The 19,436-nt window shown below is 39.3% G+C and overlaps 1 protein-coding gene across 1 annotated transcript in view; it reads right to left on the reverse strand.

The window, feature by feature from the left end:
- Positions 1 to 1,748: 1,748 nt before the first annotated feature.
- Positions 1,749 to 19,436, reverse strand: part of LAMB4 (laminin subunit beta 4) — a gene marked incomplete at its 5' end in the record, with an annotated part of 95,338 nt that continues 77,650 nt past the window's right edge. Inside the window, 10 exon segments of the mRNA XM_081079719.1 lie at positions 1,749 to 3,935; positions 8,472 to 8,625; positions 9,910 to 9,935; positions 9,938 to 10,015; positions 10,018 to 10,069; positions 12,533 to 12,616; positions 12,620 to 12,671; positions 15,007 to 15,214; positions 18,274 to 18,289; positions 18,291 to 18,419. Coding sequence (XP_080935845.1) covers positions 3,796 to 3,935; positions 8,472 to 8,625; positions 9,910 to 9,935; positions 9,938 to 10,015; positions 10,018 to 10,069; positions 12,533 to 12,616; positions 12,620 to 12,671; positions 15,007 to 15,214; positions 18,274 to 18,289; positions 18,291 to 18,419 — 939 coding nt within the window. The 3' untranslated portion in view covers positions 1,749 to 3,795.

Genomic DNA, 19,436 nt, shown 5'->3' on the forward strand with positions numbered 1-19,436 from the left:
TATTGACTTTTCAAGAGAAATAAATAGATCTGGGGGTCCACAGTGGCAACAAGGCAGGGTGCGGCTACAATCTAGACAATCTAGTCCAGCTATGTCCAGGGGAAAATGTAATGTAAGAGCCCTCCAGCCCTACACAGATAGGATCTCAGTCTTCAGGAAGGAAGGTTTGGGTTGCTGTACCTGATAAAGAGATACTTGCTGAAGGCAGAGGGAACATGAAATGAGTAGTAAAGAGTATTTGGGGTTTATGATCCCAACTATAGCCTCTTGAAGCTACAGAAATGAAGTCTTCAGCCTCAATCCATCCTTCTCAATATGCAGTGGTTTGTATGTACTTATATTTTTTATTAGAAAATATAAAATAAATATTTAATTTCATGTTTATCTCTCTTCTTTCCCCCACTATTCTATAGTTCCTGGATGTTGGTGGTGAACTCCATCATTTTCACTACAAGTTGCTGTTCTTCAAGACAGAATAGTCCCAGAAGTGGAAGGAGTGGAGTGCAGTGAGACCACAGGCTTCGAGTTGGTGCACTCAGGGGGTGGCGGGTCTTTGGGTGGTTCCCTCAAAGGCAGGTAGATGTGCTCTCAGAAGGCTGCATGCGTGCAACATGTGTTTGATGCAAACATTTGTTTCTGTTTTAGAATTAAAAATAAGATAAAGAATGTATTATGATATTAAGCAGAAGTAAAGAAGTGGCCTATAATAAAAAATTTTAATTTTTTGATGCCTGGCAACAAAATCCTCGCTACCTTGGAAGATTCCAAAGATAGATGGAGGTAAAAGTCCCCTCCCAGTACCAAAGCCAAAGGAGGCAGATATTCTCTCTTCTCACTCCCTGGCAGCCAGGGCACATGAAGAGGCTCAGCCAACTGGATCCTTATTCTGCCATGGAAGCTGAGTCATGAGAGAGGGACACCCGATGCAGAGACAGCTGGAAGGTAACAGAATGGTGGAGAGTTTCCAGAGGAGCAGCATTAGCAGCCTAACCTGATGCTAATGCTGAGGTGTGATCTTGGATATATCCCCAGGTGCATAAGTGTCTGTGGTTACATTTACTCCAGCCATTTCTTCAATTCTATGTGCTATCAGACAACCTTTCTGTAAATTCCTTTCCTGCTTAATAAACTATTGCTGGTTTTCAGTGTTTGCCACCAAGAACTCAGACTGGTAAAATAATAATGTTTAACTTTTTTATGGTTAGTTATTTGGATTCTTTGTATTTTTAACATAAGTAGTGCTTCAATGAATTATTCACAAAGCTTTGCCATGTTTAAGATGATTTTCTTAGCATACAGGTTCAATTGGTCTTAGGAGAGATCTTGCTACACATTGTCAAATTGCTTTGCATTGTGTAAGAGATTGTTCCATTGACTCTTTGCCTTGATCACATCTTGAACAACTGATACGGCATTAATAGAAGTTAGAATGATTTATCTGACATTACTGAGGAATGAGATTTCTCACATATGTACCTGTTTTTTAAAGATAGCCAATGTTTATTATTTTCAACACCAAAATTTAGATAGCATAACCACTTTTTTTTTTAAACTTCTATTTATTTAAATGTGTTTTTCCAGGACCCGTCAGCTCCAAGTCAAATTGTTTCAACCTAGATGTGGAGGGCGCAGCTCAGAGTGGCCCATGTGGGGATCGAACCGGCCACCACAGTGCTCTAACCAACTGAGCTAACCGGCCGCTGCCTCCAGCATGCTTTTTTTTAAACATCTTTTTTTTTTTTAATTGGGGGAATATTGGGGAACAGTGTGCTTCTCCAGGGCCCATCAGCTCCAAGTCGTTGTCCTTCAATCTAGTTGTGGAGGGCGCAGCTCAGCTCCAACTCTAGTCGCCATTTTCAGTCTTTAGTTGCAGGGGCACAGCCCACCATCCCATGTGGGAATTGAACTGGCAGCCTTGTTGTTGAGAGCTCGCGCTCTAACCAACTGAGCCATCCAGCCACCCCACACCACTTATTAATTGCAGTCTTTCCAAAGTGCATCATGCACTTCCTAACTTCATCAAACCTCAATCCCCAAAGGCCCACGGAGATGATGGGTTTATCTTGCCCTGGATTCCCCAGGTCACTGTGCTTTTTTCATGGCTGGGGAATTTTCTGTCTCTTCAGAACTCAACAGCCTCCCCATCAGAGAACAGAAATTCATCCCTCTTCAACCCTTTCCACACTCTCTAGCGTGTTACTTTATAGTCTCTGACCACTGAGAAGGTAGAACAGTCGAATGTTGTCATTGCAAGTGACAATCATACTTGTAAAATTAAGCCTATCATTTGTACAAAGTGGAAAGTCAGTATCCTGGTGGGAAAGCTGGGGTGTGTTCCACCCTCTACATTAAACAGTTTAGACTTTGTGGCAGCTGTATTTTTTTAACTCTCTGGTTCATTCTGGGCACCATTCTTTGGTAGAGATTTCCAAGCCTAAGTGCTGGGTATGGGGAGCATTACAGTCATGTATTTCAAGAGAGATTTCTGGGGTAGACTTTCCTATGGGAAAGTTTCATTCTATTATTCTTCAGGATCGCCAAGGCAAACTGCAATTTTCCTTAATAACCTACTTTTAAAGAAATTTCATATTTGTGTGTAATCCTAAAGCCCCTTTGTTGAATTTTTGAATCCATCTTTTATGAGTCAGTCCTTAATAGAACTGGGTCCGGCTGCTTTTCCTCTTTCATACATCAGTGTTGATGTATGTTATTTCTTTTTAAAAAATGTGGGGCCAAATTCCCTTAAAATAGTCTATTTGAAGGATAGCTTCTATAAACAGCAGCCGTGTGCTCCATTATATATCATATATGCAAAAAGTTTACATGAACGTATAGACACATTTGAAATGAGACAATCTGATCTTTTACACTAAACAATAACAACATAATTGCTAGTCTTTTAGAAAAACAAGTAGCAGATTTACAGCAGAAATGCCTGCAGACAAATTATGAAAAACAGTTCAATATTTAGTTTTGAAATTGTTCCAGTGCTACTTGGGGAAAACAGAATCCTTTGGTTGAGAGAATAAACATGTAGGAAAGAGGGTGTAAAAACAAGTTACATTTTGAATTGTATACATTTTATTCAGAATAGTAGTTTTATAGATAAAGCAAATCTAAATAAAAATAAAATATGGGACAATCAAGTATATACATCCATATTTATTCCATCCTATATTAGAGATATTGATTTATTTTAATTTGTTTCAGTTTATTCATTTTATTTTATTGTGATAAGAACATATAATATGAAATCTACCCTCAACACATTTCTTTTTAAAATTTATTTATTGGGGACCCTCAACACATTTTTAAGTGTACAGTACATTATTGTTAACTATACATAAAATGTATAGTGGATCTCTAGAAGGAATTCATTTGCTGAGCAGAAACCTTATGCCAGTTGGTTAGTAACTCCCCATTGCTCCCCAGCCCTAGCCTCTGGCAATTCATTTAAACTTTAGGTTCATTTGACTGAAATGAGTATTAGTAAATAGAATACTTATTTAGATTTGTACTTGTAGTATGTAACTAATTATTTTTAAGTTATGAAAGGCAAGAGGAAAGTTTCTGAAGCCAGAGACAATCTCTTGTTCCCCTTTTTATTCCACAAGAATTGGCATTTCCTGGGCCCAGTTCTGCTCTCCAGCCACTGAAATCTGCAGCAGGGAGAGGGCTCCAGGAAGGGGAGGCCTAAGAGATGATCACTATGTTCCCCGAACTCAGCAGAGCCCCTCACTTTGCTCATCAGAAACCAGAAACCAAGGCACAGGCTTTCACTTACTATAGCTCTGCCTAAATATAGCAGGCTGCATATTTATTTTCTTGCTCAATAATTTCATTTTTAATGGCAATAACTTGATCTTCCAGCTGTTTCAGTTGATCAGCTTTTTCTTGTCTACTTAGATTCAAATCTTGGATCTTCTTTTCTAAATCTGAAAAAAGAAAATGAAGTGATATGTTTCCATTTGATAGACTTTGCCTGGATTCCCATGTGATACCAAACATAGGAATTTATGTGTCTCTTAAAGATATATTTAGTTTTATGTTTTGGTTCAATAAATAAAACATTTATTTCCACCAGACTTGTCAAGAGTTTTACATACATCAGAGCAGATAAATTGACATTTCTGCCTAAAAAATATATCATACGTCAAGGCATTTATCAATGTGATCCTATAGCTAGTTAGAATTTATTAGAAATGAAGAGACAGATGACAATCCTTGATCAGATTTGGTGAAGTGCTCTATTTCCAAAGGTTTGTTCTTTCTATTTTAACTTCACTTTTAAAAATGTGTTCTTCACTTTAGTGTTTCACAATATTTCAGTAAAAAGGACTAACATTTTCATTTTATTCTCAATCTCTGCTGATATTGAAGTTGTTGAACAGTAAAAGCAAAGCAATGTCTTTCCTCGCTTTACTTTCATCCATCCATCCATCCATCCATCCATCCATCCATCCATCCATCCATCCATCCATCTATCCAATCATATTAAACCCTAAGAAGGAACCCACGGAGTAGTGGATGGAAGAGGTATAAAGAGCTATAGTTAACAGTGTGAGGTGGCCTTTAGAAAAGAAACTGGCTTTAGGTTGAAGTGGAACTTCTAAATGAAGGAAGGCAAATATTCTACTTCCCTCGGTCAGATCACACTCAGCTGGTTTGGGGTAACTGTCAGTCTAGCCATGTGTTTAGAGGAAGGAACCAGATTGTGAAGGAATTTGAAACTGTCCTGTGAACAAAAATTGAATTAACTGGTGATGTTTCATATGAAGGAAAAAGATTCAGGGCATGTGCTATAGCCATTCTCAAGTATTTGAAAACTAGGAAAGCAGAGTAAATGTGGTTTGTTTTTTTGGTCATCCTGAGGAAATAAAATGAAACCAGCAGGTGGAAGCTCCATGAAGATTTTTGTCTGAATATAAAGAACTTTCTAGTAGTCACAGCTGTTCAAAGACTAAAGAGCTGCTAGGAAGGTGGTGAGCATTCTGTCACTAGAAACTTTCAAATGTAGATTATTTTGGGATTGAAAAGAGGATTCAGCACTGGAGGTATATTTCCAAAAGAATACAATACCCCCATGTTCCACCACATAAGTTAATAAGGTTGTGCTGGTTACTTTTCATTTGCTCCACCAGATCCGTTCTCCATCCTGTGTCCTGGAAAGCTAGCCTCCGAATGATGACATCATCTGGCTCCCTGACCTCTGGCTTCCATTCACACTTGGCCGCTGCCTGGTTCTGAGAAGTGAGCGGAGCTGGAGTGAGCAGACTCCGTCCCTGTTGAGCAGTAGGTTCTGGCAGTTCTGACATCTCAGCTCCAGTTCCTGCGGGTGCGTCTCCCTTCTGCTCCAGCCCTCACAGCCTGCTTCACAACATTCGCACTCTTGCTTCCCCTGCCCCTTGAGGCCCAGGGACGCTAATGGCTTCTGACTGGGGCTCCACAGAACCTCCACAACCTTGGTGGAGGTTTTAATTTCTGGTGGATTCTTTTAATTTCTGTGCATTTTTGGGAGTTCCTCCCACCAAGAAGTAGAGTCTATTTACCCTTTTCCCCAAACCAGCTTTACAAGTTGTTTTGACCAATAGAAATGGGAAGAAATGATGTTTCAGGACCTCAAGAGCCTCGCGGCTTCTGTGCTCGTTCTCGTGGAACCCTGAAACCACAGCACTTGAAAGCAGCCTGGGAGGAAAGGCCTCATAGCGAGAGGCCCAGCCTCTCAGCCGAGCCCGGCCCATGGCAGACCTGCCAGCTGACCCATCAGCCGATTGTAGCTGCTTGAATAGACAACTCTGCTTATAAATACATGATCCAGAATTACATCCAAGGACATTTTCTGTTTCTTGCTGGGACCTTGACTAACAAAGTTCCATAGAAGGACCCTGGCTGCAGACTGGGGCCCATTCTCCACTCTCTCAACTTTGATCCTGCCAAGGTAAGTAAAGCTTCTTTCTGGAGTCCCACAGACATCTCTTCCTAACAGCTCTTGTGGTTCACGCTCTTCTCAAGTGGCAGAGTCGGGAAGGTGGCCAAACCCATGTCTGTTTTTCCTATCTTGCTGAGTTGTGAAAACAGCCTTAACGAGAAAAGAGGAAAAGTGGAATGCATTATTCTAGACCCCTCTGAGAAGAAGTCCCCTAATTTCAACTTCTCTTCCAACTTACTTTTAAGAATTGTGAAAGTTTTCATCTATGAAGATAAGTGGAAATAGTTTGGACCCTGACAAAATACAACACAGAAAATATTCTCCCCAGGTTTTTGCTCTAATAGTAAGGGCCAAGATCTGGGAATGATAGAAACTGATTTTTATGCTATTGCCTATGGAGTGGAGCATAAGGTAAAACATATTCTGTCTTTTTTCATTTTTCCTAGTACTTCTTTTTAAAAATGATTAGGAAAATACTGAAAATGAAAAAAATAATTGCCCGCAAGCTCACTACTTTGAAACAATTATATAACTATAAAAAGTGTTTTTCTCTTTCCTCTTCCCCTCCCCAGAGATAACTAATGTTAATCGTTTGGCATGTATCTATCCTGACTTTGGTCCACACTAATGTTGCATTTTCATTTTTGTCGTGTCCTAGTGATGACATAAGTGGCTGTAAGGCCAGAGGCTCATTTTATAACAAAGAAGCGTTTATAAGTGAGGAGGTTGGCTGATTTTAAAACATTGAAAGTAACATATTACAAATGAATATGATTATTTTAAAGTTTTGGGAGACACTATATATAACCAAAAGTAAAACTAGACCACTCATCATTTGACATTTCTTGATGATTTAGGGGTATCTAATGACATGATGATTGCCCAGAAAAATCATCAGAGGACTTTCTGATATCGTCTACTATATGTACACACTTTGTATGCATCGAAATTTCCATTTTGATCAAAATCTTTGTCCAGAATATGATTCCTTCCAGATTGCTACCTACAGACATGGGCTAGATGACCTAGTGCCCTCGAGTCTAATCATACGGACTCCAAAAGAGTTATTTATTTGCACGAGGTGAGAAAATAAGCAGCATAGATAGGTCAGCGTTTCTCAACTTTGGCATCGATACTTTGGACAGAATAATTGTTTGTCATGGGGGTGGGAGGCTGTCCTGTGCATTATAGGATGTTTAGCAACATCCCTGCCCTCCGCCCACCAGATGCTAGCTGTACCCCCCCCCCCCCATAACAAGCAGAAATGTCTTCAGACATTTTTGTCCCCAGAGGAGGGGATAAAATCACACCCTGTTGAGAACCATTCGGTTAGGAGAAGGGCGTTTCAAGGTGACCAAAGGTAAATCTCAGTTTGTGCTGATTAATGCAGAGTGGAGGCTCATTAATACCCTTTTACGTAAAACCATGCAAGAGGCTTCTTATTTTGCAGTCCCAAAGGTATAAACCCAATTCCTACGCCTCTCTCCTCAGTGGACTCATATGTGGTTAAACTGTGTCAATGATAAATTGAAATTGGCATAAATTCTACCAGGAAGGTGGAATGTTATGATGTTATTGTCAAACTGATGGAATGGGTAAAAGAATAGATAGAACTAGCATATGTTCCAGCAATCCCACTTCTGGGTATGTGTCCAAAGGAAATGAAATCTGTATCTTTTTTGTTTGTTTGTTTGTTTGTTTTTGTTTTAATTTATTGGGGTGACATTTGTTAGTAAAATTACATAGGTTTCAGGTGTACAATTCTGTATTACATCATCTATAAATCCCATTGTGTGTTCATCACCCAGAATCAGTTCTCCTTCCATCACCATATATTTGATCCCCCTTACCCTCATACCCCACCCCCCACCCCCCTTACCCTCTGGTGAAATCTGTATCTTGAAGAGATCTAAACTCCCTTGTTTGTTGCAGCATTATGCACAATAACCAAAATATAGAAACAACCTGAGTGTCTGTCAATGGATCAATGGATAAAGAAAAAAAAATCATATATATATTTCAGCCATAAAAAGAAGGAAATCCTGCCATTTGTAACAACATGGGTGAAACAGGAGGACACTGTGCTAAGTGAAACAACCCAGACAGAGAAAGACAAATACTGTATGCTCTCACTCCTTCCACTCATGTAAAATCTAAAACAAAGAAGAAAGTCCAACTCACAGAAACAGAGAGTGGAGTGGAATGGTGGAATGGTGGGGGCTGGGGGACATGGGGAGATGTTGGTCAAACGGTACAGCCTTTCAGTTATAAGATGAATAAATTCTAATGCACCAATCCAAGGACCTAATGTACCGCATGGTGCTGATTATAGTTGATAATATTGTATATGTGAGTAGATCTTAAGTATTCTCACCACAAAAAGAAAAAAGGTAACTATGTAAGGTGATAGATGTGTTAACTTAATTGTAGTAATCATTTCACAATGTACACATCTAGCAAATTGTCATATCGTACAGTTTAAATATATACAATTCTAGTGGTCAATTATACCTCAATAAAGCTGGGAAAAAAGAACCGATACCTGTTAGTCTTCTTATCTTGTCCTTTGTATCTCCAGCCAATTTTTCTGCTGTATCTTTTAGCTGCTTCACTTTTCTTAATGTTTCCATTGTCAGTCCTGCAGCACTTGTCTTATGTTGGAGAATCGCATATTGATTTTTCAGCTCAACAAATTCCTGTAACAGAGCGACACTCCCATCATCAGAAAATATTTATAAAGCATGTACACATACATGATGTTGACTGATACTGTTCATAAAAGGAATACAAGAAACCCTAATCCAGTCAATATGGTTGAGTTACTCTGATATTTCCAACAGGGCTTTTATTTGCATTTTTTTTTCAGATTGAAAAAAAACTCAGCTTTTGTTAATTAAAAATAAAACATCTTCGTTACAAAATATCAATCATGATTCTGTGTTAAGGAAACGGTACAAGGCACGAGGTTTTTGTCCTGAACTACATGAAGGCGAGAGCAGAGGACAGAATGACCCAGTCCCGCCCTTGACAAATCTTGGTTCAGTTGGGTTGAACAGCTGCACAGGCAAAATGCAGGGCAGAGTGAGCAGTGACAATTTTGAAGCAGCAAGGATAACATGATTTGGTTGGCAAAAAGGTTAGAGAAGTGAGGTAGGAAGGGAGGCAGGAAAGGAATCAGAAGTGTTAGTATGAAGATTTCCCTCAGAGTGAGACTGGAAATCTCTGGGGTCAGCCTGTGTGGTTGCCAACCTAGGATGTTAAATAGATGAATAAAGGCCAGTTGCAGGAATGGAATATGGAGGTGGGAAGAGGGTAGGCAGGAGCACCTTCTTAGCCTCTGTTCCCTAGAAAATGTTCTCAACCCCCAAGTCAGTGGAAAATTTATCCAGCACATTAGAGATTAAAAAGAAGAGAATAGACCAATTGCAAAAACGCTTTAACATTTTTCCTTTGTTTAAGCTACCATACTAATGCTACAGACTAAAGGTATCCTGCTAAGAAAATGAGATGATAGGTTCTTTCAGCAACCTAAATTAATGAGCCACTTTCCACAAATGTTTAATTAACTCACTGATTTTTGTAACTTGATCTATTCTCTGGCACTGCTGCTTCTCTTCTACTATGACATGTGATTTGATTAGAGTAAAGGGCAAATACCTACAATACAGACCAGTGACATAAACTACAAAAGTTTGGAAGTTCAGGAAGAATTTCGCCAGGAGACCACTAAGGACACTTGGGTGAGGAGAGGCGGGGTAAACACCCCAACAGGATTTGGCCCGCGGACTTCTGCCCTCCCAGAGCCGGCGCCCCGCTGCAGCAAAGCCTTCGTGGTCCGTGCGCCGCGAACCTACCGCCCTGAGCAGGCCCGGCACCACAGCGAGTGCTGCGAAGTGGCGCAAAGACCCGCGGTGAAAGGATCAGCCTTCAGAGGAGCGCTGCGTGTCTGCCCTTTTTGGTGGCAGTGGCAGGGCAGTGACCTCCTCGAGGCCCCCAGCCTGGCGTCCGCGGACTCGGCCTGAGCTTCTGCCTGGATGGCGCGCTCCTGAATCCTTCGCCGCCGGGAAAGCCCGTCCTCCAGGGTCACTGCTGCTTTGCTAAGTCCAACTCGTTCCTGGTCTCCGGGGCTTGAGTTTCAGCCTGTTGATGATTTCAAGACCGAAAGGAGAAAGTCTCGTTATGTAACAAGAAACAAACAAGAGCATAAATGATATAATTAACCCTCGGGAAAAAAGCTAGGTATAAAGGGAAACAAAATTGTTCCTTGGATTTTTCTGTTCCATTTACAAAAGAAAAAATAAAAAAGGTTGAATATTTCAGACACACAAAAGGGTCTAAGAGACAATATGACACATATCCAAGCACCACCAGCCAGTTTAAGAATAAAGCATTGCCAGTGAGCCGAGGCCTGCAGTACCACTCCCCATTAAAGCTCCTTCCCCTCAAAGGAACCACTACCCTGAATCTAATATCTGTCATTCCATGTACTTCCATATGTTTTTTACTATATCCTATGCAGTGTTTCTAACAATATACAGTATTTCCTATTTTTAACTTTCTACAAATGCATTATTAATTTATTCTATTTTTATATTCTAATTATTTTCCAGTTGATGCACGTCGCTTCTAATTTTTTCCCTTTATAAACAATAATGAACATGTTATACTTGGTTCTTATTTCAATGACTATACTTGTCATATCTAGAAGTCTTAAATATTTCTCAAATCTGGTCATTTGTTATCGCTTGTTCTTTGATCATACTTTTATACTTTGATTTTCTTAAACATAGTAAATATTCTTATTTTGTATTCTATATTCAATAATTGTAATATCCGCAGTCTGTTGCATTTACTGTTTCTCTTGTTTAAGGCAATTTGTTTCCTTATGTCTTCTGGGGGAATTCTCGGAGGCTTGGTTGTTCAGGTGCATTCCTTTGGAGGGGATTTTCTGTCTGCCTCTGTCAGGCATAGGGGGGCACTACAAACCCAGGACCACTTTAAATGACATTTTTAGCTTGAACTGTTGGGGCCAACCAGCTAGTGTGAATCCTAGCCCCATACCCCTGTGAGAGGCAATGCTCAGCAATTTTTAGTGAAGACTTTCCCCTCCACCCAGAGGTAAGTGTCTTTACTGGCGCGCGCTCTCTCTCTGTAATAGTTTAACATTTCATTGAGGATTTTCCTTTTGGGGCCCCAGCTCAATGTGGAGGTCTTATTTCCTCCTTGCGTGGGCTTTACTTTCTGTCTGCCATGCCTGGTGACCATACAGCCAAGAACTCTAACACACGAGAGATTAGCAGATGCTGTTCATGCTTAATTACCTCTCTAGAGGATTCATGCTTTCCTGTCATTTTTGACATCTGAGGATTTCCTCCGTTTCTTACCAAGTCAGCTGTACATTTAAAACAATTTTTTAAGTGTTCTACTAACATTTTTAGTTTTTTTTCCTACTATGAGGGTTTCTTGGGGGTACTGGTCCATTATATCTTTAGAAATAGAAGTCCCTTCCTGTGCCCTTGGGCATATGTCAGAGTTTCTCTAGAGCAGGAATCTGCAACTTTTTCTGTAAAGGGCCAGATAGTAAGTATTTTATACTTTGCTTTGTAATCCATAAAGTCTCTATTGCAACTATTCAACTCTGTGCCACTGTAGCACAAAAATAGCCATACACAATATTTGGCTGTATTCCAATAAAACGTTGTGACTTTGGATGCAGGAACCGTTGGTGCTCCTTTTGGTCCTGGGTCTATCTTCTGTCAACCCCCATTCCAGAGAAAATGCCTAGAAGGAGGAAAACCTGGAGGCCTTCTTCATCCTTTTGCTACCCTATATATGCAAGCTCTTCATATCCAACCCTCTGATTTCCTGGTGCACTACTTCCTGTCTGGTAGCTTTCTGCTTTTCTTTTCAAGATGCATGTATTAGATCTATGAAACACAGCTAAAGAATAGAGACTGAGTAACTCACGGTCTGCTGGGAAGGGGGTGGGCTAGAGGATGGAGCCTTGAAGAAATCGACTTCACACACCCTGGGACTGCATCCGTCCTGTCCTCCAATTGCCAGCTTTCCTACCCTGGATCCATCACGTAGGTTAAACCATAGCCTTGCTCCTCTGAACTCTGGATGGAACCCTTTCTTTGAGGTAAGATATTCTTTCAGTCTGAGGATACTCTGATGAGATTTTATGTGCATTTAGTTACAAAAACCTGGCAACAACTAACTTTATTTCTTTGGTTTGTAAGCTTTAAAAAGTCTATTAGTCTCCCTGGTATCAGAAGGGATAAACTCTGGCCTCAAATCTACCTTTAATTAGCTGTGTGCCCGTAGGCAAGACACTGAACCCCTCTGAGTCTTCGTTTCCTTATTTACAAGCTGGTGGTCTCACCTGCTTTATCCCCCAGGACTGGTCAACAAAGAAATGAAATAATGCTAGGAGAGCTCTGTACATTAATTAAATGCATAATACCATCATAATCTTATATTATTCTCACAATATTCTCATCCGACATGTAAGGCAAGCATGACATGGGAATATGTAAAAACTGGGCTGTTTCCACCCTCAAAATCTATTTCATGTTAGTTTCAAAGAAAATAGAGAAATACCTGCAATACATTCTTTTTTATTTTTGTTATCTCTGCAGTCAGCTCTGTGATGGTAGAATTTGCCCGTCCTTGGGTGATTGGAACTCATTGCAACTTATTCAATATTTTGTCAAGATTTAATAGAACATTTGCTGCTTCTCTAAGGTAAAATATTAACGTAGATGAGAAAAATGTGCCATTATTCGTTAATTTTAACTTGAGAATTCATTCGACTCAACTAAAAACTTCACTGAATTATTTATAAAGTAAATTTAAATAACCTTTAAGCAAGGCTACGTGCTGGAGTCTTCGTTTTGAGAAATGGGCACATTAAGTTCCAGTAAAAACACATATATATGCATGTGCAGATACAGATTTTGCCAGATATGGAAATCAAAGGTACAGGTCTTGTTTCTTAATTTGTCACAAGCAGAGAAGTTTGGGAATATAACTGCCAAGTTTTGAACAACAACAACAAAAAACTATCCTCAGCCAATTCCAGTGTTCTGATTTCTCAAACTTAAGCAACAATTTCTAACTCCTTATTGGAGTGGGGGGGGGGTCACCGAGTCAAGAGGCTCCACAGAGAGCAGAGAATGAAAGGCCCTGCATTTTCAGGCTGTGTTTATTCAGGTTTATTTAAGCTTCACTGACATTCCAGCCGCCCAGGGGCCCAGTCAGAGGTTAAAATCACAAGCATTCCAAGTGATAGGCGATTTTCTAGAAAGGAGCTCACTCAAGTCAACATTCATCAGATACTTAGCTCTATGGGCCCCAAGCCACCTTGGTGAGAATGTACCAAGTGAGGAAAATATCAGACCGACCTTTGCAGAGGCAGAATTACCAATGCTTGTGCCCAGAACCAAAATCGCTAACTTGCAAAACACCCACCTTCCTTATTCAACCCATCCTCTCTTCCCAGTGGTAATCTCTCTCTTAAAAAAAGAGACAATTTATTCAGAGCAGTTTTAGGTTTGCAGTAAAATTGAGAGGAAGGTACAGACATTTCCCATATACCCTCTGTTCCCACACACGCACATCGCCGCCGTCCTTCATTATTAAGGTGCCTCACAAGACGTACGTTTGTTACAACTGATAAACCTCCCCTGACACATCAGAATCAGCCAAATTTCATAGTTTACCTTAGGGTCCATTCTTGATGTACATTCTCTGGGTTTTGACTAATGTATACTGAATGGCACGTATCCATCCTCAGAGCATCATACAGAGCATGCTCACTGCCCTATAACCCCTCTGGGCTGCACCTACTCATCCCACCCTCCCCCAACCCCTGGCAACCACTGATCCTTTTACTGTCCTCATAGTTTTGCCTCTTCCAGAATGTCCTACAGTTGGAACCATACACTATGTACCTTCATTTTCTACATTTCTTTCCCTATTGTTACTGTGGGGGTTCTGGAGGCTTCCCTTGTCCTAACACTCCACCCCCCACCGCACACACACATCATATCTTTTTACTGTAGTCTTTTTTCCTTTAGATTTTCCATATAGTAAATTTAGAAAGTAGGAAAAAGAAGAAGAAGCAGGAAGGTGGGGAGAAAGAAGAAGAGGAGAAAATATCAGGAAGGGAAAAGTTTACCAGTAATCCTACCAACTTTTAAAATACTGGCATATTCTAGCGTATTTCTCCTACAAAATATTTCTTTTCTTGATTGAGATCCTCTCCCATGTATAATCTGTTACCTTCTTTTTAAAAACATTCACATTACCCTGTAAGAATCTCGGCATGTTATTAAAAACCCGTCATCCACATCATTTTTAATAGCTGTGTGATTGTACTGCTGTTACTTAATCTTCCTAGTTTTAAATATTAAAACTGGAAGGGGTTGGACTTACTTGAGTCTGGTCCACTTCATTTATATAGGTGGGTTATGAGACAGAGAGGGCTGCTCAGGTCTTGGCTCTGCTGGGCATCCCACAATGGCCGTGGGTGTTGGTGATGTCCCAGCATCCAGCTGCCGCTGTGGCCCTGACCCCCAAAACCCCAAGCTTGTAAAACACCAAGGAAACATGTCTCTTGGCTAAGTCAATGAGGGCAAAATGAAGCTTGAGTGAGTTAGCTCTGCGTCCCGTGTATATCGTTTTACTCCATACTGCTGATTGTAAATTTAGAAAGTACCAAAAATAGGTAAACAAGAAGGAAAAAAAATACTCTGATATTCCCATCACTTGCTAAGATACTGGCATATAATTAGTATATGGAATTTACTGGTGCATATGGGTACAAGGAGGTAACAGATCACTGGAAGGCATTCTGAGTCTAAGGGAAACGGGAAACAGGCATCCCTGTACCCTGCCTCCCAGTTTCCCAGCTTCCTGGGGCCCCTCCACAGACAGCTTAGGTCTCAGTTTGGGTCCCAAATTATTGGAAGGTAATTTCATTAGAATGTTGTCGCTCCTTAGGCAAATATTTTTCAGATGGCCTCAGCAGCTGGCCTGTGAGAGCAAGAGGGGAATACTAATACTGTACTTACTCAGCTGCTTTTGCCTCCACCAAAGCCTTCTGGGCTCCATCTGCTGCTTTATTTAGCCTGTCCTCATCTGTCCTGGAGTGCTCACAGAGTGGCATGAGTTTCTGTATTTTGTCAAGTTCATGGCTTAGATTCTGTGATGCTCTTGGCAGGTGGACGTCAAGTACACGATTTGCAACCTTCTGTATGTCCTCTGGAGGCACGTTTTCCTCTTAAATAAGAAGGTGGGTTTTAGGTCATTATGTCTCCTTATCAAAAACTGGAGCTTTTAAGTACAACTCTAAGTCAAATGCCCTTGTAGGCGATTGTCCCTGTCCCTAGAGCACAGGGATTAGATTGTGTATGTCCCACAGATTCTCCTTCATCCTCAATGTTCCCTTCGCTCTGGAAGAGATGCTGCTCTGGTGGTGCTGAGTACATGCTCCCCAAATGCTTGTTGGAAAAATGAAAACCTGCAGACTTGGGATACTGCGTACGTTCTACAAAATGTCCTCATAGAAGTTGTTGATTATAAGCACAGATTCGAAAGCAATTATAATGTTAGATGCCTGTCAGTGGGATTCAAATACAGTGAATGAGATGAATAGGGAAGCACTGGGTCTGGACTCAACCAGACTCGATTCTAATCTTCCACGGCATTAAAAGACTCGCACTTTTTGCTCATCTGTATAATTAATTGGGTAACTATACCTGATGCTAGTACTCAAAGGCCTATTTTGAGAAAGAAATACAATACAGAGTAAAGTACCATGAGAATAACATTATGAAGGAACATTTAAATACATCTATGCACTGCTTTTCAGAGAAATAAAGTCAGCTCCCTTTTGAGAACTGAAGTGGAAGATGGACTATTAGTGTTTGGGGTAAAACTGTCACGGAGTCACAGTGCTAAGTCCCACGTGGGAAGTCAGAGGTGAATTAGACCCAGATGGGACCCTCAAGGGGTTTACCATCAAGCAGGGAAAGGGAAGTCATTCTATACAAACGCTGGTCACGTAAGGGCAGAAGTGATAACTGCAAGACAAAATGCTGTGGGATCCAGAGACAAAGGAAAAACGCCTTATGAGGAACTTTCAGAAGGCACGTTAATGGCGCCTGGAAGGACAGCAGACATTACCCGGTGGACATGAGGTGAGGGCGAAGGTAAAATGCATTCAAAGCGGAGGGAACCACAGAGGCAAATGCTCGTGGTGGAACAAGCAAACAGCTCAGAGCTCCTCTCGGTGGGAGAGTGGGGTGTACAATTGGAGAAGCAGACATTCTGAAAGGCTGGGAGCAGATCCCACAAGCCCGTAAATGGGAGGCTGGGGACTTGGAATTTCTTCAGGAGACAGTGGGAGCGCAGACGAGTCTTAGCATTTGGATGACATGGTGGGAGTACATATCCTTTGTGCAATCGTTTTTGTTTTAGCTATTTTGTTGAATACAAAAGGAATATTTACTTCCTGTAATGTTTTTGAAAAAAAGTGACAAGAATTTTTTGTGAATAAATGAAAACCATATTTTCAACAGAATCCAGCAGCTGACTCTTTAAAAATAATAATTACTTTTGTAAAAATGTTCTAATAAAAAGTGATTTTCATTTAACCACATACTCAGTCATCAAACATTTATTGGCACTTATTACGAGATTATAAATTCAAATTTTTTATGTGGAAATTTCAGGAGAAGTGACATATAACTTTGTTAATAAGGAATTCAGACCATAAGGAAAACAAGATGGTCAAAGAAAGGCTGAAGAGGGAGGCCACCCTACAGTCTAATGATGATTTTATTTGGGCTTTATAGTGAGGAAAAGAGAAGGAACGGGTGGGTGAAAGGCACTGCTTCCTGGTGACCCAGGGTCTTGGGACCCTGCCCAGAGAATTTTCTTTATGGAATAGGAGTTTTCTCTATACCCAGTCTAATTTTTGTTGTAATAATCTAAACACAGTTGTTGTTTTTTTAATTCCTTGGCTTAAAGTAAATTTTTTATTAGAAATTTATTCAGTAGCAAAGAGAACTAGGACAATTAAGGGAATCATCTCCATGACCCAGTGAACTGTGTGGAAAGCAAGTAGGACCTACTCTGAACCATCGCTGGGGCTCAGAATCATATTCCACCATTTTCACATAACTGGTCTATCAGTTTTGATTTTTGTTTTCATTTCGGTGCCGAATTGATTTGTATCTGCAGAAATAGCTAATGTGTTCCTCAATCCAACCAGTTCCTGCATCTGTGTCTAGTCCATACCAATTCTAGCCAACTCATTGAAAATTGCTTTTGAACAAGCAAACAAAAAGTCCAGTAGACTGGTTCTACCCCCATTCATTTTTACTGATTATTTGGTCAATTTTACTGATTCTTTTTACTGCTTAATTTTTTTCTTATCTTGAAAATCAGGACTAGACGCTGCTAATACAATTTCTAGAAATACTGAGATGGCAAAAATATTTGGCCACAGGGGTCTCTTATAAGTATTAAACATATTAATGAAATGATAGCACAGATTGTAACAGATACCCCAATTGTCAATTAATTCATGTGGAGAGTGTTAAATTGTTGAATTTGGAAGATGGCTATGGAAAAGAAAGCCTATTGACATTTGTTCCATTATAGTCCTGTACCCAAGCCACATTACTTGCAGAGAGTGAGACTTCGTGTCAATTCTCAGCTATACTATCTGATTTTCATCTTCAGCTAATAATTCTCCAGAGTTTAAAACAAGCCTCTCCCCAAATAAAGTACAATGAAATATAATTTTATAATTATAATAGTAATTCATAATAATAATGAATGAAATAGTTCCTTTTGGCCAGTCATAGAGAGTAATATGAGGCTTGGAAAACAGTCAATAATAATCAATAACCAAAAGTTTAGATGCTACCTCACTATGGTATTTGATACAGTCTCCAAAGTTTGGCATACCTTGATCTCATATACTCTGTCAACAGAAAACATTATGAAATCCTAACATTAGGGAATCTGATAGAGGCATCATGTTGGACTTCCCTTTTTTTTTTTTTAAACAACTTTAAACATCAAGTTCATTTGTTTGAAATTTTAACTAAATTCTAGGATTTATTACTAACTCATAACTTTTGTTTTGGTACAAAGTTAATATTTTGGGATTATTTTCATTTAGAAAATTTAAATCAAGGGGTACATCATGTTTCTGATTTAGACATGTCATTTCCAACTTATGTAATTTGTAATTGGTTGTGATGTTTGAATACATATTTTAAAAAGAGAAAAACAAAAACTAGTACTAATATTTTTTTAAAATTTACCTAACAGAAATTTTTTTCAGTTTTTTGATGAAAAGATTCGTATTTTCTTCTTCAGATTCACTTTGGTTTTTCATATTCCACAGTTTCTCACTTAACTGTAAGGCATTGATTTTGGAGACTTCTGCCAGTTTACTTATACTTTTGATCTGAAATAAGAAAAAAAACAACAAAGAGGAAAACACAACAACTAGGTATGTTCTGTGATGTTTAATTGCTTAGCTGGACCAAATAAAACTGTCACTAACAATGAAATAGAAGTGCAGATAATTAAACAATGGATTCATTTTAAAGGACTCTTTTAAAAGATATTATTTGCTTTCATTATCATTTTCTTAATAATGTAAATTTATCTCAAAACATTATTAGTATTCAAAATCATTATTTGAAAACAATGTTGACTGACCTAGTACCAATAACTTTTCCTGACTCAAATCTAAAACACAAATTCTATTTTAATGAGACTTTAGTATTCCATAATATCAACAAATTTCACAGAAATTACTTAGGACTGCTTATCTACAGTGGCCATTATGTTTAACAAGTTCAGAGTGTTTTCTTCTACATACTCATAAGTTAAAATAGTTACTCTTCTACACTTTCCTCAAATTCAAAAATATACTTTCTTTGAATGCTAAAAGAAAGCATTCCTACTATTAATAAATGAGTTTGAACTCAGCGCAGGCTACAAAAATAAATTCCACTTTGTACACTCAGTAGAGGGATGATAGGACTAAAAGGTTTAGAACCTAGAAATGCAAATTCTTCAATGTATGATTTGAGAAAGGTCATGGACTTTTTCTTGGGATTCCAACAAATCTGAGAAAAAGAAAAAACAGAAAGCAAAGGACAATATCACCAACAAGTTAAGCTGCATTGAATAAATTAATTGTGACAGTAGTAGGGCTAATTGGGATCAAACATAATTAGGGGGAAAAAGTCTCCCTTTATTTTCCCACAAAAGAAGCCTGCTTAATTGAGCCATACATATTTTGTGGAAAGGGATTTAATTGTATCATTGGCAAATGATGAAACAATAAAGAAATATTTACATGATTAAAAATATGCCTCTTAAGTGTTTCGAGTTGTTCCTTAATTCTCTGGAACTTTTTAAACTTTAAAAAAGATAGCAGTTGCTAAGAGAGTAGATCTTAAAAGTTCTCACA

The sequence above is a fragment of the Rhinolophus hipposideros genome (genome assembly GCF_964194185.1).
Source record: "Rhinolophus hipposideros genome assembly, chromosome: 18".
Lineage (NCBI taxonomy): Eukaryota > Metazoa > Chordata > Mammalia > Chiroptera > Rhinolophidae > Rhinolophus > Rhinolophus hipposideros.